This window comes from Leptopilina heterotoma, unplaced genomic scaffold (genome assembly GCF_015476425.1).
Source record: "Leptopilina heterotoma isolate Lh14 unplaced genomic scaffold, ASM1547642v1 Lhet_174, whole genome shotgun sequence".
Taxonomy (NCBI): Eukaryota; Metazoa; Arthropoda; class Insecta; order Hymenoptera; family Figitidae; genus Leptopilina; species Leptopilina heterotoma.
The window spans coordinates 334,089-352,671 of NW_025110890.1; the positions used below are offsets into that span (position 1 = coordinate 334,089).

Consider the following 18,583-nt stretch of genomic DNA (forward strand, 5'->3'; position numbering starts at 1 on the left):
CCCGCAATAATATTTTTAAAAAAAAAAGTATATTTCGTGAAAAAATCGTAAAATTTTGCTAAATATTAGTCTAAAAAAAAAGAATTCGAAGAATTTTCAGTTATAAAAATTTTTTTTTGGGAAATTCTTTCAATTTGCAATTTTTTAAAAAAAGGAAAATTAAACAAAATTTTTTTCGAATAAATAAGTAAATTATAATTTTTTTTTATAAATGTACGTTTATTACTTTGGCTTAAAAAAGTAGTTTTTTTCTCGTTCATCTTCCGGTGAAGTGTAGAAAAAAAACGAAATTTTTTTTTTTAAATACTTTACAAAGTAATGGAAATTTATAATACTTTCAAAGAAAAAAAAAATTGAGACTATTTTTTTAATTTGCGCACAATGAACAAAAATTCTCTCGACATTTTCAAAAGTTTCGTAAATAAGGAGAAAAGAAAATCAGTAAATTAAGGTGGATTTAAAAAAAAAAATTCGATAATTGATTAATGCTAAAAATTTATTATCCTCTTCCCCGTCCGGGTTGTGGAGCTCCAGTTTGATTTTGTTGATTCAACCAAGGAGCAGTTCCGGTTCCCCTGCCTCTTTGACTTTGACCCCGACCTCTTCCTCTCGCTGTGAGAAAAAAAAACAATTTTTTATAAAATTATCGATATCAAAAAATTGCAACTTCCAAAAGACATTTTTTTTCTCCCAAAAAAGGTTTTTTCATTCAAAAAACAAAATTTATTAGAAATTGTTTTGAAATTCAATTAAAAATTTTTTAGTTTAATTACGACTTCCACTTAATTTAATTTAAAAAGAAAAAAAAAACAAAAATTTATCGAAAAAACGGAAAAAACGTTGTGAATCGTAGAACCCGCTAAAACGAAATTCTCTCGCGCCGCAAATAATACGAACATAACCTCAAAATAATCTCTTACAAAGCGCATTGATAACAATGGAATTAAAAGAATTATTATTGAAAATAAAATTCGTCACTAACCTTGAGCTCGTAAAATAGCCGATTTTCCCCGTCCCGCTGTTCCCGAGCCCTTTCCACCAGGTCTCTTGAACATCGGAGCATTCTTTAACATGTCAGGCAGTATCAGAAATCGCATTTTTGATCCGCGAATGTAAACATTTTCAAGTTGTGCCGTACGTCCGTCACGATAGGTAACGGTGATATTTTGCATTTGACAATTCATATTGTCCTCGGCTTCAATTAATTTACCACGATAAACTTCGCCGGTGTTTGTCTCACAGGTGACAATGTGTCCCTCGGCTTCGTGAAGTACTTTTATTGGCACGCCAATTGACATTTTGCCACGATTTTCTTTACGAAAAAAACCGACAATTAACAAATTGAAATTGAAAAAATTATTTTCTTTTTTTTACTAAACTATTGTAGTAAAAAAATGAAAGTTTACAAAAATTTGTATAAAACACAACACACAACGCGTCACGTAGTTACAGAATGAGAATCGCCATTTTTAAAGTTTTACTCTCGTCGAGATGGCAGCACTCTTCGCGGGAAATTTTTAATTCTTTAGAGAATTAAAATAATAAAGAGAATTATTTTTTGTATATTATTTAAAGTAATAATAATAATTTTAATTTATATTTAAATTATTTCGAGAAATCAAATTTCTCGAAATGATTCAATTTTTATTTAAAATTTTTAGTGAAATTCTTCGAAAGAATTTAATTATTTTCTAAAAATTTAATAAAATGCTTTATATTATAATTATAAAATATTTTTAATTATTAAACATAAAAATTGTTTTTAGATATAAATTATTAACAATAATTTTACATTATTTAATAATTAAAAGCTTTTAATTATTTCAATAAATATCTATTAGCAAAATTTTAATTTATTTATTTTTAAAATTAATTTTAATATTTTATTTTTAACTATTATTTTTGTAAATTGAATAATAATAACCACATTTATAATAATTAAAAAAAAATTTATAACTAATTATTATATTTTGATTTTCAAACGTTTTAAAAAAATTCTTTACAACATTTCAACTATTTTCAAATAAATATTAATAACATTTTTCTAGAAATTCAATTATTTTTAAAAATATCAAAACTGTTCGCTGAAGATCAATTATTTTCAAAAAAAATTTCCAAATTTCTCAAAAAGATTCAATTATTTTTTAAAAATTTTTAGTGAAATTCTTCGAAAGAATTTTATTATTTTCTAAAATTTGGATAACATTCTTCACACAAAAATTCAATTTTTTTCGTAACTTTTAATATAACTTTCTTGACAAGAATTCAATTATTTTCAAAAAAAAAATTAATTACAAAATTCAATTATTTTCAAAAATTTTTTTTATTATTAAATTCAATTATTCTCAAAGAGTTTAATAAAATTCTTGTCAAGAATTCATTTATCTTTATAAATAACAAAATGCTCATCTGAAATTCAATTATTTTCAAAAATATTTATAAAATTTTTCCGGAAATTCAATTATTTTTAAAAATAACCAAAGTTTTCGCAGAAATTCAATTCTTTTCAATAAAATTTTTAAATTTCTCAGAAAAGATTGAATTGTTTTTTTAAATTTTTGTTAAATTCTTCGAAAGAATTTAATTATTTTCTAAAATTTTGATAATATTCTTCACTAGAATTCAATTATTGCCAATAATTTTAATATAATATTCTTGACAAGAATTCAATTATTTAAAAAAAAAATAAAAATTAATTACAGAAATTCAATTATTTTAAAAATTATAAATAAAATTTTTCCTGAAATTCAATTATTTTTAAAAATAACAAAACTGTTCTCAGGAATTCAATTATTTTCAATCAAAATTTTCAAATTTCTCGAAATGTGATTCAATTGAGGGCTCGGATCGAAGAACCGACGCTTCGCAATGTTCTGTGCGTTTACAAGCGTCGGTTCTTCGATCCGAGTCCTCAATTATTATTTAAAATTTTAGTGAAATTCTTCGAATGAATTCAATTATTTTCTAAAAGATTAATAAAATGCTTTATACGAATTAAATTATTTTCAATACAAGATTAATTAAATTTTTTAATTCAATGCTTCAAAAATAATAATATTTTAAAATAATAACAATATTTTTAATAATTATTACATTTTTAATGAATTTTTATTAAATGTTCTAAATTATTTTCTTAAACTCTAAAAAAATGAAAAATTATGATTTCAAAATTATTTAGAGAAGAATAATGACAAAATTCAAGAGTTTTACAAAGAAAAAAAATTAATGTTTATTGTTTAAAATTCTATAAATAAAATAACAATTAAAATTCTAATATGTAACAAAAGATTCAGGTCACTTGAAGATCTTCAATTAAAGACGTTAGAAATGTATTTCCATTGATTAATTTCGTCGTCCCGACGACAAATTCCACGTTTACTGTAAAAAAAACAAATGTTTATTTTCTATCAAAATATTTAAATATTAAATTTTTTTGAGAATCATTTATAATCTTTTTTATCAAGTTTAAATTCAGAAAAACAAATTTTAAAGGATTATTTTATTTTATTTATTAATTTAAATAAATTTAAATAAATTTAAAATGATGCTAATAGAATTTAACGAAATTTCTTAAAAATATTGAATCTACATTAAATAGAAGAATAGAAGAATTTTTTAAAAATCTGTAAAATTTGAAAAATACATACACTCTTCCTGTTGAGATAGAAAACGTAACGCTGAAATTTCCGCGTACGTACAGCCACCAATAAAAAATACAAGTACAAGTTTTGGTGGTTCCGAATTTGAATTTTCACTGGTTAATGAATTCCCTGAAAAAAGGGTTAAAGGAAAAATTTAATGTCTTGTTTAATTTAAAAAAAAAATCAGACAGAAAAAAGAAACTTTTCTTTTTTTTGTCTGATTTTTTTTTTAAATTAAACAAGACATTAAATTTTTATCCCTTTTTATTCGATAGAAAGAAAAATTGAATAGTAAACAATGAAAAACTAACTTCGTTCAGTCTTGCCAATTGGATTCAAATTTAATGAACCACTACCACAAGTTGGTCCCGGCAATAATCCCAAAATATCCGTTATTCCTTCCCATCCACCTTGAACCAATTGTTCAGCAAGTCTTATACTCAATGGTGCATAAATTGAATGCACGTAACTTATATCTTTGGGTGTAATTTCACTTTCGTCCTCGACTGTTAATTTCAATGTCTTCCTGAGAACCGAATATTGTCGTGACGATTGTTGAACTTTCAATAATCCCGCTTTCTCTAAATTCAACAATGTCGGAAGATGTTGATAGCCGTAGGTTTGAATTATCTCCCGCTTATAGTAATCGAGAAGCTTTGCCTTTAATCCTGAATTTGTCAACGACTGAATGCAAAGTAAACGTAAAACTTTTAATAGTGGTTCCTGTTGGGCAATCATATCTTCAATAAATGAATTCGGCTTATCTGTGTCGATGCAATTTAATAATTCCTGTTCTATTTGAAGTGATTCGAGAAATTGACTTGAATCGGTTACTTCTTTAATCATCTCGGCGATTGTCGTGTCTGAAATGATTATTAATTGGGAATTATTTGTGATTTTTCGAAGGAAAAGTATTTGAAGAAAATTTAAAACTATTTGAAGAAAATGCAAACTATTTAACTAAATTGCAAACGAATGTAAATAAATTTAAATTACGTTTTGTTAGCGATTGCTTCGTGGCCAACATGTGCGGTAATCTCGCGACAAATTGTTTTATTTCCTGAACACTTTTGTCCCCGTGTCTCTCGTCAAACTGCGACGATATTACTTTTGCTTTTCGACTCAAAACTGGTCCGACGCCATTGAAATTTTTATCCCTAAAACATTTCCAATGCATACAATTAGTAATTTTTAATATTAAGTTTTTAATTTTTAATTTGAAATTTAGAAAAAGTTACAGAAAGAAATTCAGGCTTCGCACTTATCTACTAAAACCTACTGTTTACTACCTTTTTTACGATTAGCTACTATTTGGATACTTTTTTAAATTTGTGACACTAAAAGCTACTTTTTTTTCTTTTTTTTTTTTGAAAATTTACACTAGAAATTGAAATGCAAAAATTAATCTCAAAAATTTTAATAAAATTCTTTTTAGAAACAATTCAAAATTTTTGTTATTTAAAATTCTTTTGAAACAATTCAATTATTTTGACAAATTTTTGAAAATTTTTTCGCAAGGATTAAATTATTTCCACAAATAATGAAATTCAACTAATTTACTAGATCTACTACTTTAATAAAAATTCTCAAAAGAATGCAATTATTTTTAAAATATTTAATAAAATTCTTCGCGAAAATTCAATTATTTGAAATACAATTATCAAGAAAATTTTTCGAAAGAAATCAAATATTTCTAATACAATTTTATAAATTAATAATTAAGTAATAATAATAAGTATAATAATATATAGTATATAATATATAGTAATAATAATAAGTAGCTTTTAATTAATTAAATTATTATTCGAAATAATTGAATTATTTTTTCAAATTTTTATAAAATTCTTAAAAAAATTCAATTATTTAAAATATTTTAATAAAATAGTTTAAAATAAATGAATTATTTTTTTACATTTGGATAATATTTGTTTATAAGAATTAAATTATTTTCGTAAATAATATGAACAATTTTAATTAAATTATGCTTTTGAATATTCATAAAATTCTTCAAAAAAATTGAATTAATTTTGCAAACAACAAAATTTTTCATAGATTTAATTATTTTAAAAAAATTTAATAAAATTCGTTGCAAGAATTAAATTATTTTCATAAATAATAAAATCCTTTAGATGATTTTTATTATTTTTAATACAATTTTAAATAAATTTCTCGAAAAATGTAATTATTTTCAAAATTCTTATTAAAATTCTTTGAAAGTAATGAATTTTATTATTTTCAAAAATTTTAATAAAATTCTTTATAAGTATTAAATTTTAAGAAATAATTAATTATTCTATTAATTAATTATTTTTGTATTTGAATAATTGAATTCTTGTAGAACTTTCTAATAAGAATTGATTTAAAAATGAATTGCAGTTAAAATTTTAGTTTATAATTATTGAATATTAAAAGCGTTATATTATAAATTTGAAGAAATAGTTAAATTTCAAAAAGATTTTACAATAAAATTTTTAAAAATGTTATTTCCTGTGGAAAAATGAATAAGAATAAATATTATATTTATTGAACGAAAATTATTGTGAATAGTTTAATTTAGAAATAATGAAGAAAAATTAGTATTTTGAAAAATTTTAGTCAAAATGTTTTGAATATAATTAAAAATAATTTAGTCCCGTAAAAATTAAAAATATTTATTTTAAATTCTAATTAGGTATTTGGAAATTTCTTTTTCGATATTTTTTTAAAATTAATTATTGAGTGCGAAATCAGGAAATTTTGAACCGGTTTAAAAAATGTTCTTTTGAAAATATAATTAAAAATAAAGAATACCTGATTTCAGCAAAAATTTCTTCCCCTGAATTTAAAATAATTTGTTCTTTCTTATCAAGAGTCATTACGGTTGGCGATTCGTCTGAATCGTGGAATTTTTCCGCTGGCAATTGAACAGTTGCTGAAATAAAATTAATTTATGAATTAGAATTTATAAAATTTTAAAGTAAATTCAATGGAAATTGAAAACTCACATGAATTTTAATTATTTGAAAAACGAATTTTTTTAAAAATTCAATACCGAATTTTATAGAAGATTTAATTTTAGTTATTTATAAAGATAATTATTTTAAATGAAACGTAAATATTTTAAATTAAAAACAAAAGAAATATTTTAGTTTTTGTTTATAATTTAAATAGTTGAATTTAAATATTTCAATAATAAACAGTTAAATTTAAATATTTAAATAATGAATATTTGAATCTAAATATTAAAATAATAAATATTTAAGTTTAAATATTAAAATAACAAATATTTAAATTTTCTATTTTAAAACAATAATTTAAATAACAAATTTTTTAATTAATTTATTTCTGAATTCAATTGAAAAATTGAATTTGTAAACTTTTATTTCTAAATTCAATTGAAAAAATTGAATTTAAAAATAAATTAAAAGACGAAGAAGGTTTAGAATTTTCCATTGAATTAAAAAAAAAACTTGACGGTAAAAAACGTCCTCACTGTTACTAATGCCGAATATTTCATCGATGAGTCCCTCGTAAGTTAATTGTGTGACTAGAGGCGTTAATAAATCGGTGGAACGATCGAATATTAATAAATGTTCAATAATTGATGTTTGAGAATTATTTTGTTTAATGTCCTCCTCTTCACGATTTAAACGTTGCAATAATTCCCAAACTTTATTTGCCGCTGGTCCTCGTCCCGTGACTTTTGATATTTTACCATAAATTTTCTGTAAACTTTGAATTGCACGTGCCACTTGATAAAGACATGTGGGATCATTTTCAAGAAAAAATTCACGAAATGCATTATTTAATTCCATTGAAACAAGATCATTATCAAATGGAAATAAATCGCATGAAAATTCCTCGATTAATGTGAAACTTCCATAAACGCCACGATTTTTTAATTTTTGTTTACACAGTAAACTTTGTCGTGGCACGAAGAAAATGTGAAATTCCTTTCGTGGTTTACTTCCCTCTTCTCTGAAAAAATTATTTTTAAATTAGAAATAATAGTAATATAATTATTGTTAATTTTTATTTTTTTTACTAATTATTTTACAACAAACCCGTGAACGATTTCCGCAATTAAATCCATTAAATCGAGTTGCGGTCTGGTGATGAAAATTATATTTGCAACGTTTATTTGAGGCAATGGACCTCCGCCCAATGGATACATTTTAATTACATCGTGCTCTTGCAGTAAACTGTATTTTGCCACAAGACCAATTGGTCCAGCGAGTGATTTGTCCCATACGATTGCCTAAATAATTACGAAATTATTAATAAGACAAATGAAGACATTTAGATAAAGATTCTTTAAAAGGAGATTTCGACTATATTCTTAACTATGTTAAAAAAATAATTTAAATCTTCCATAAAATTATTTTTATAGTAATTTTATGGAAGATTTAAGGGGAGATCCCACATTTATTTTGACCCCTTTAAAATAAAATTATTAAACGAGGTAATATTTTTTTTCTTGCATCATTTTTAACCTGAAAACATATAAGATGGTCAAAAATATTTAATTTTAATTTTTGAAGAGGTAAGAATTTTTTTCTTTTGACCTATTGCATATTATTGCAAATCCATACGAGAAGTTGTTTAGAATGGTAAAATATGCATGGAAAAAAATTTTCGTTAAAAAATATTAAAAACTGTAAGAGAAGATCGATTTTTAATATTCAAATCTTTAAATTTTGCCGAAATTTCGGAAGTCCTGAACCTTTTTTTTCCAATTTGATGCTCTGAGTCGAAAAAACATAGTTAAAATTGATGATTAGCTCATTTTCATGGTAAAAACTATAAAAATCATGGCTTTTTGCATTTATTTCGGTATATATAAAGTTACCATAAAAGCTTCGGACTATCATGGTTTTTATGTTTTTTACCACGAAAATGAGCTAATTGTCAATTTTAACAATGTTTTTTGAATAATAGCATCAAATTACGTAAGTATACACAATTTGGAAAAAAATTAAAGATTTAAAGCTTTTGAAATTTCGGCAAAAGGTAAAGATTTGAATATTAAAAATTGATCTTCTCTTACAGTTTTTAATATTTTTTAACGAACCTTTTTTTCCATGCATATTTTACCATTCTAAACAACTTCTCGCATGGATTTGCAATAATATGCAATAGGTCAAAAGAAAAAAATTCTAACCTCTTCAAAAATTAAATATTTTTGACCATCTTATATGTTTTCAGGTTAAAAATGATGCAAGAAAAAAAATATTACCTCGTTTAATAATTTTATTTTAAAGGGGTCAAAATAAAGGTGGGGTCTCCCCTTAAATCACTTTCTTGAGATAGTTAAAAATAAACTATTTGTAATAGTTAGATATAAAAAAATTCGTCGGAAAATGAAATAAAGCAACCAAATAATTATTATTTTTTTACTCGAATATTTGGAAAAGAAAATGAGTTTTCTCTAAGTTTCTGTTTACTAATAACAAGAAAAAAAAGGATAAATGAGGTTTTAATTTATTCGTATAACAATGTTTTTATATTTAAGACGTTCTGTTTTTAATTAAACATTATCATATGATAATTAAGTGATTTATAGGTTTTGGTAATGTTTTCTAAGAAAAAACATAAAAATTATAAGTCATCTTGGTTATGTCAAAAAAATTTTCAATTGAAAATTCGTTGTTAATAAATTTTTTTTTAAATTTAACAGTGACAAGTCGATTTGTGAGGTCCTTAAAATATTAAATATATGTTTATCTCAATTTTTTTGAAAAATGGATTTATCAGCTTTTGAAAACTTGCTCCTCAAATATATTTATTATAGTCAGTATACTGACTAAGAATAAATACTCATGAGGTATAAATACTCATGTTATTGGTACATTTTTTCTTTAGGAAAATTATTGTAAATTTACATGAAATACAATAATTTTCCGAAAAATGTATTATATTATATTTGTGGAAAAATCAAAAGTGAGGTTATCTCACCTTTGTCCCTTCGCATCTTTCAAGAAGGCACAATAATTGTTTTCGTGCTTCCTCCTGTATTAATCCCACATTCCATCTGCCACTTGATAAATGTGCCGATGACATTATTTAACATTTAAAAAATATTTAGAAAATTTTTAATATGTAAATAATCAGCTGTGAGAATGAAAACAGAAAATTGACAGCCAATGCTGCCAACTGCGCATCATATGAATCCTGTGAAGAAGACCTAAGGTTGTTCTTAGAATCTTAGGTCTTATTCACTTGTGTCCCGTGCAGCAGAGATGGGTATTTAACATGATTTTTTCAAATTTTTGTTTAATTTTCAATTTTTTCTACTACGAAATAGCAGAAAAATAATTCCAAATTTTAGAAATAACGTGACAAAAATATATAAGCTATAAGATAGGACTATAGAAAAATTAAAAATTAAAGTGGCGGCTCAAAAATTGAGTCTGAAGTTCAAATTTTTTGCAAAATTTCACCCGAAAATACGAAATTGTTAAAAGTGTTTAGATTAGGTTGAAACTTGTAAGTCGGAGGTTTTAGGGATCACTGATCACGAATCTGAAGTCCAATTTTCAAAATTCAAAATGGCGGATCCAATATGGTGGACAATTTTTCTAAAAACTCATTAATTCGCTTGAAACTTGTTACTCGGGGTTTTTTGGGGTCGCTGATTATGAATCTAATATCCAATTTTCAAAATTAAAAATGGAATATCCAATATGGCGGACGAATTTTCAAATAGAAACTCATCGGTCAGATAAATTTATTAACCACGTTCTTTAGCCATTAAAATGTTTAAAATATTTTTAATGTTACCAAATTTTCACCACGTGGAGGTAAACGTGAACTGGAAAGTCTTTTTTTAATTCTTAATTATTAATTTTTTTAAATTTTTTATGTATTTTTTTCTTTTCTTTTATTTATAATATTAAAATTTAAAGCTCGAAAAATTTAAATTTAAATGCTTTGTTTTAATCATTAATTACATTTGTTTGCAAAACGCTGTTTGCAAAAATAGCCATTGCTCTAGGATTGGTAGTTAACTATAAATTAATTAATTATAAATTAGTTAATTATAAACTTAAAGAATGGTAACACGAATAAATACGAACTAAAAATTTTTCGAGCCACATGAGTTATCCTGTGAGAAGAAAACAAACTTTTATGTACGCAATTCATACTATCACCGCTAGATGCTATTTTGTTCAGAAATATTGTAAAACCGAATTATTTAAATTTGAAAAATAGGTTTTTGAATATTTAAAAAAAATTAAATTAAAAAATAATTATTAATAATTAAATTAATTAATAAAGTAAATGTTATTTGTTGTTTGTATGTTACATCAATATTATTGAATTTATAAACAATATTAGTATTTTGTTTCATGAGGGATATTTTATATTTTTTAACAATATAAAGTTTTAAAAAAATTATTTATTATTTTATGCAAAACATATAGAATTTTCTGTTTAGAAAAAATTGAAAATTACAATAATTAATTTTATAATTTTTTTACTAAAAATTTGTGTTCTCTTCTTTTGTTTCACGAATAATTAAATATAGCTTTTTTAATCACAAACGTAACTACTAAATATAAGAAATGTGAAATTACATAGTACTACTATAATTATTATAAACAATAGGTAGAATATTGTTAAAAAAAACAGCAAAATTTAATTTTTCTCAAATTTGCTTAAAACTTCTTACTCAGGGGTTTTTGGAGTCGCTGATTACGAATCTAAAGTCAGATTTTCAAAGTTTTCAACATTCAAGTGGGTGGACATTTTTTTTTCAAAATTGCTCATTTATTCGCTTGAAAATTGTTACTCGGGGTTTTTTAGGGTTGCCATTTTGAATTTCAAAAATTTGACTTCAGATTCGTAATCAGCGATCCTGAAAACCCCTGAGTAACAAATTTTATGCAAATTTGCAAAATTTTGGAAATAATGTCCGCCATTTTGAATTTAAAAAGTTATGAAAATCTGACTTTAGATTCGTAATCAGCGACCCTGAAAACCCCTTAGTAACAAATTTTGTGCAAATTTGAGAAATTTTGAAAAAATTGTCAGCCATATTGGATCCGCCATTTTGAATTTTGAAAATTTTGAAAATCTGACTTAGATTCGTAATCAGCGACCCCAAAATGGTTTTTATGCTTTGCATTTGAAAAATTTATTCTTTTATTTAATATTTATAAAAAAATGTACATAATTTTAAAAAATGAATTTACAATTTGAAACTTTTTGCATTTAACACTGAAAAAAAATGTATTTAATTCAAATAACCGATTTACTTGCGGCTATATTATCAATTAAATATTTATACTTGAATTAAATGATTTTTATTTGAGTCAATTAAATTGTATTTGCTTCAAATGCTGAAATTATATTGATTCAAATACAATATGTAGTTGACTATTAGTTATTTGATTCAAGTAAATATTCATTTGATAATTTAGACAAGTAATCGGTTATTTGAATCAAATAAATTGTTTAGTGCAATATCCCTAATTTTAGATAACACATTGAAATATTATAAATATATATATATATATATATATATTTATAATATTGTAATGTCTTATCTAAAAAATTATACCCAGTGAAACTAATTTTGATGAAAGTGTTATATTTCAAGAGTATACAGATAAATGTTTACGCATAATTATATTAAAAATGACGGTATGTTTTTAAATTAAGAATGATATATTTTCTGTGTGTTTTTCGAATTCGAAATTTTTAATTATTAAGACCATGAAACTTATTTATCTTCAAAATGGATGAACTGAACTACTTGAGATAATTTGCTGAAAGATAATATCCAATTCCAGCTTACAGATCACACATACTTTAAAACCCTTAGGTCTCAAACACCCATGAGTGCGGTTTAATGATAGTTTAGAAAGTGTGGGTTAAAGCTTTAAAGTTTAATGGTTTTCTTTAATGGTTTTGTCAGTAGAGGCTCATCTTCACTCCCAAAAGAATGCATTTAAAAAATTTTAATTTTTAGCTTCTATATACTTTTTCTCGCTCTTGAGTTTATAAGATGTTTAGTATGCGTGTTGTTTAGGACATGACAAAATAGCAATTTCCTTTACAATGTTAGTGGTAATGTTACAAGGTGTAAATGCCCTGGAGTAAGTTTGCTAAAATCGATTCGTACAGATGCTGTAAGACGAGTGATAGCATCTGCGCTGAGCCAGGAGTCAGGAGCGTGACATGCAGCGGATTTACAATCACTATAAAGCCACCGAATCAATGAACCGAGGTCGCATGTACTCGCGTCCGACACTTCATTCTTATCTCCATCATCATCGTGCTCCATTTTCATCCCCTTCTCACTAGTTCATTCTTTTCATTCCCCCCTCTTTTCACTTCTCTCTAACCCTCTTAATAAACTATATCAATATTTTAATTTAATTATCTAATTAATTTTCTTTTGTCGATTTCAATCTTTTCTTTTATATATATTAACAGCACACATTTTTCTTCGTTTACTTAAACGTTTTACTTTTCTTACAATTTACGATATAAAAATTGTTCATATTAATTAAGGAAGGTAATGAAACTTATTATTAATGGTTTAGACTATTTCGTTACATTTACAATTTGATATCCTTAGAAAAACTGGATTGATAAAATAATGAAGTTTCAAAGTTTTGGTTAGTAAAGTTTAATTATGAGAAAATCTTTATAGTACTATATGTAAGTATGTTGATGAAATTATAATTTAAGAAAGAAAAAATTAAAGTAAATTTCAAAATAAAATTTTCCATGTCACTTGATTGATTACAAGAATAGTGATTTTTGAATAAAGTAGCATCTTTTATCGCATTTGTTTGAAAATTTCAAATGAAACTGTGGAAGATTTGAATAGGTGATTGAATAGATTTGCGATTGTTCTCCAAGTCTCCATTATTCTCAAAGAAGCGTCTTCGATTTCTCAAAGTTGTCAGTTACTACTACTTGCATTATAAATGTCGCTTAAAAGAGCTTTACATTAATACTATAAAGTTTAATCGAGTGTAAGAGCTTTTTAAAATTTTTTTTTTTGGCGACTTTTATATTCATGTCAAATTGTCCTGAAAATTTGAAAAACTCGCTTAGTGATGCACGTCAAGTTAAAAATTTCAAGTTAAATTGAAAAAGATTTTGAAAATAATTGTCAAAAATGAATTGTACGGATATTAGAAGTCATTAAAACGAAGTATGAGATTTTTCTCAAAAATATGCCGCAAGAACTTTAGGTAAAATGAATTGCATTTGCAATTATCACTATTTTATCTCAATGGTTGTAAATTCATTTCGATACGAGAATAACCATAATATATATCCTCGTTATTTTTCAAATATCTTATCAAACCTGTTTTTTCTAGCGGTAATCCTATAGCAATCGTATAGATAAGTAGAAAGTGTGCATTAAGGGTGAATTCTTGAATTATATAAATGCTGCTGTAGAATATAAGAGAGGAGAGAGAAGGATCGGACTTTTCGAGAGGGCTGAAAAGAAACAGTTCACTTCTCAAGAAGGGTGACATGGAAGAAAGAGGTTTTTTTTGGGGGGGTTGGGGAATTTAAGAGTTGTATATAGAGTTAGTCGTTCGGCGATGACAGCGAGAGAAAGATTTGAAGGGTGTTTTGTAGATTGAGAAATGAAGTGCGCATGATTCCTGAGGGGATTTAATATACTATACAAATACACGGTACTTTTATATGTACACACAGATGTAAAAAAATATATATAGATGTATTTTTTGTGTAGTCCTTGTGTTTGTATACATGGAGTATAGATACAATTGTAAATATTCCTCTTCGATTCTTCTGTATTAAAAGAAAAGTGTCAGTGACATAATGGGTTCAATAACCGGTCGTCAAAAGGTCCTTGCTTTCTGGTAGGATGTCTCGATTTCATTTCAAGTGTATATGTATATATATATGTATGTAGTCTTGTAGACATTGTTTGAGAATATAGTGGAAAAATTCAATCCATGCCTCTTTCGTACGGGTTAGCGAACCTTCCGGACATTCGCTTGAAGATGATTCCTCTTTTTAGAATACTTTATTTCTGATATTTTTCCATTTCACTGTTTTACAATAAGAGTTTAAAAATGTGCGTTTTTTTACTAATTCTGCATCAGAAAGTCCCCTTAATACAAATTTCATGTTACATAAAATACATTATAACATAATTTCCATTTGACATAAAAAACACTCGACATAAGTTTTATTTAAGGGGTTAGACCACCCTGAAATTTTTTAAACATCGATTTTTTTTGCTTCATTTTAAAGTATGAAGTTTTAGGAATAATTTACAACCAAAAGTTACATCGAGCTATGCTAAAATAGTCGAAATTACAACATTTTTTGCTGCAAGTGTCTTCAATGATGATTATAATAATATACTTTACGTATATAATGGGAATTTTAAAATTAAAACTTGGACCCCATCATGTCCACCAATTATAAGGAATGTTAAGCGACAAGTGCCTCACGGAAAACCCTGTATCTCCACTATATTTTATTTTTTTGAAGATATATATATTTTTAAAGCTGAATATATGTAATTTAATTCAATTAAAACTTGAAAGTTACAATCCTTATAGTTTTTCTAAAAAAATATTTCTTCCTGAATGTCTTATTATTATTTCATTCGGTCAGGTTGGCCTAACACCTTAATATGAAAATGACTTCAAAAAATTTTATTAGACATGAAATTAAGTTGACGTAAGTTTTATATAACATAAATTTCATTTGACAAAAAATTCATTTGGCATAAAATTTATTTGACCTAAATGTCACTTGACGTAAAGTTCATTTGACATAAATTTAATTGGGACGCATAAATATTCCACAACTGACAAACAACCAAAAAGTCATCTAACAGGAAAATATTTAACATAATTGACATTTAACATAATTGACATGCAACAAAATTGATATGCAATAAAATTGACAATCAACAGAATTGACATATGTAACAGAATTAAGATACAACAGAATTGGCATGTAACAGAATTGACATTTAACATAATTGTCATGCAACAGAATTGACATTTATCACAATTATCATGTAACAGAATTGACATTTAACATAAATGTCATGCAACAGAATTTGCATTTAATATGATTGACATGCAACAGAATTGACATTTAACACAATTGTCATGCAACAAAATTGACATGTAACAGAATTGACGCATTTAACATAATTTATTTAGCGCGAATTCTAAAATTATTAATTCATTACAATTTATGACAATTATGTTAAATGTTAATTCTGTTGCATGACAATTGTGTTAAATGTTAATTCTGTTGCATGACAATTGTGTTAAATGTCAATTCAGTTGCATTACAATTGTGTTAAATGTCAATTCTGTTGCATGACAATTATGTTAAATGTCAATATGTTGCATAGAAATTGTGTTAAATATCAATTCTGTTGCATTGCAATTATGTTAGATGTCAATTATGTTACATGACAATTCTGTTACATGTCATTTCTGTTAAACGTCAATTATGTTGAATCTTTATTTTGTTCCATGTCAATTCTGTTTCATATCAATTTTGTTACATGTTAATTATGTTAAATATTTTTCTGTTAAATGACTGTTTGGTTGCTTGTCAGTTGTGGAATATTCATGCGTCCCATTTAATTTTGTATAACACACATTTGACATAAATTTCATTTCACGTAAAAGTCATTTTAATTTTCATTTGATATAAATGTTACTTGACACAGATTTCATTTGGCATAAAAATATAGGTTTGAATTTTAAAATTATTCAATCACAATTTTCTTGATAATATCTGATTGGCTACTTTTAAAATTCGTGCCAATATTTTTTATGTCAAATGAAATTTATGTCAAGTAATATAAATACCAAATGAAATTTATGTAATAGAGAATTTTATGTCAAAAATGAGAATTATGTTTAATGACATTTATGTCAAATAAATATTATGTCAAATGGAATCAAAGTCAAATAAAATTTATGTCAAATGAATTTTATGACGAATGAAGTTTATGTTAAATACACTTTATGTTGGTCAAGTGATTTTTATGTTAAATGAAATTTATGTTAAGTGACATCTTCGTCAAATGGGAATTAGTGTAAATGAGTTTTATGGCAAATGAAATTTATGTCAAATGAATTTCACTTCAAGTGACATTTACGTCATATTAATTTGATGTCTAATGAACTTTTTGACAAATAAATTTCATATTAAATGTTATTTATAAGTAATAAATTTTATGTCATATGAAATTTATGTCAAATGTCTATTATGACAAATAAGATTTCGTGAATATACTTGAGTTTTAAAAAACTTTTTATTATAAATAATAAATTTTGATGGAAATCATAATAAATATTCTGATAATTGTAGAAAATTGGAATTATTTAAAATTAGTAGGACTCAATAGGGCCTCAGCGATTGTTGTAAGCCTTTCTTTAGCTCTTTTTTAGTATAAGCCACAGCAGCGCCACTTTTGGCGCGCAATTTTAAAAAGTATATTTTCCTTTCCATATCATTCCAACTTTCTTCCTAATTAATATTTCTCTTTTTTGTAAATATTTTAATTTTTATAAAATATTATATACTTTATAATTTTTACATTAATATTGTAACATTTATACTTTATAATATTTATATTAATATTATATTTATACTTTATAATATTTATATTAATATTATAATATATATATACACATTGTTTCCTCACCTGACATTTTTTATCTCAATTGACGTTGAGAATAAAAATGTATGATTTCTTTGCGGGAGAAAAAAAGGAGAAAATCTGACTTTATCATTAGCCCCTCGGTGAAAATTGACAATCATCCTCCTCTGCATTTAATATCTAGGTTTTTTGAAGTGACAAGTGTGAGTGTGAGCCCCACCCCCCCCCCCCCTTACCCCCTTATCCACTCTTCAGTAAACGAAAACGGAGAATATTCTTTCTCCTTATTCTTCATTCTTTTTTGGAATGTTGATTCGTATTGGCGGTAGTGGGGGTGGCGGTGGTGGTCCAGAGTCAGCATCCAGGGCGCATGCGGTTTTCACGTCAGGAGTAAAGGGTGGGATTTCGGTTTTTAATCCGTGGGTGTGGTAGAGAGGGGATGTAATAGTCAGAATACGCGAGGACTGCGCGCCAGTTAAAACACCCTCGCCGCCTCTCTGGTCCTCTTTCTCTATGGGTGTAGTGACATTCTTGGGGTACTAGCACGTGTGCGTGTTTTGTCCCCCACCCCCCAATTGGGGCACTTGTCCCCCTGTTACCCCCCGTGCAAAATAAAAAATTTGTGCTGTTTTAAAAAAAAAATCGGTTAAAAAAAAATTTTTTTTTTTAAATTAAAATTTTGTTTTATGATACTATTTATAATATAATGAAAACGGTTGTGATTTGAGGAAACAAAAATCGAAGGATAAGTGTGAGTGCAATATAATGGGAGTGAAGGGGTTTTTATTTTCTTATACTTTTTATCTATATTCCCTGGAGGTTTTTCATTTTTCTTTTTTAGTTTCACTCCCCCCGCGAAGCAGCAACCCTTTTCATCATCTTTTCTTTCCTCTTTCTCCGCGACAATTTTTTTTTTTCGTCCATCAAGTTCTTTTTATCTTTTATCATATATCCGTGTGACTTTTTCCCCCCGAAAGTTTTCCAACTCAAATGAGGGATTTCCGACGTCGTGACGGGAGGATATAAATCGACACGACACGACCCATTTTTGCAAACCAACCCCCCCCCCCCTCCTCCCATCCACCTTTTTCTTCGACTTTGGTGGAAAAACAATTGGTGAACTTTTCGAAAATTTACAAAGCCATCTTTTACTTTTATATACTTTTGATACTTTTTTTGACATTTCTTTTCGAGGAAGAAATTGAAAAAATGGAAATTTGATATTGCGATGAAACAATTTGAAAATATTTAATCAAAATATTATATTTTATGTTTTAGAATATATTTTTTCTATCTTTTTCTACTATTTTGCAATTGTAGG

The 18,583-nt window shown here is 25.6% G+C and overlaps 3 protein-coding genes across 6 annotated transcripts in view; 1 reads left to right on the top strand and 2 right to left on the bottom strand.

The window, feature by feature from the left end:
- Positions 1–478: 478 nt before the first annotated feature.
- On the bottom strand, positions 479–1,471 carry LOC122499726 (small nuclear ribonucleoprotein Sm D3). The gene is made up of 2 exons (XM_043608201.1): positions 983–1,471; positions 479–612 (listed from the first exon to the last, which is right to left on the bottom strand). Exons 1-2 carry the CDS (start codon positions 1,296–1,298, stop codon positions 500–502), a joined length of 429 nt encoding a protein of 142 aa, XP_043464136.1. The 5' UTR covers positions 1,299–1,471; the 3' UTR covers positions 479–499.
- Positions 1,472–3,204: 1,733 nt separating this feature from the next.
- LOC122499743 (vacuolar protein sorting-associated protein 33A) lies at positions 3,205–9,763 on the bottom strand. The gene is made up of 8 exons (XM_043608226.1): positions 9,576–9,763; positions 7,685–7,878; positions 7,114–7,598; positions 6,432–6,552; positions 4,638–4,798; positions 3,953–4,504; positions 3,648–3,770; positions 3,205–3,378 (listed from the first exon to the last, which is right to left on the bottom strand). The coding sequence occupies exons 1-8, from the start codon at positions 9,678–9,680 to the stop codon at positions 3,290–3,292; spliced, it is 1,830 nt and encodes a 609-aa protein (XP_043464161.1). The 5' UTR covers positions 9,681–9,763; the 3' UTR covers positions 3,205–3,289.
- A 7,909-nt stretch (positions 9,764–17,672) lies between these two features.
- LOC122499744 overlaps positions 17,673–18,583 on the top strand; it is a 180,583-nt gene continuing 179,672 nt past the window's right edge. For 3 of the 4 annotated variants that reach the window (XM_043608229.1, XM_043608227.1, XM_043608228.1), the window contains exon 1: positions 17,673–18,013. The gene's annotated coding sequence lies outside the window, so the exon portion shown is untranslated. The remainder of the gene's footprint in view (positions 18,014–18,583) is intronic. The other variant, XM_043608232.1, reaches the window with a different exon arrangement.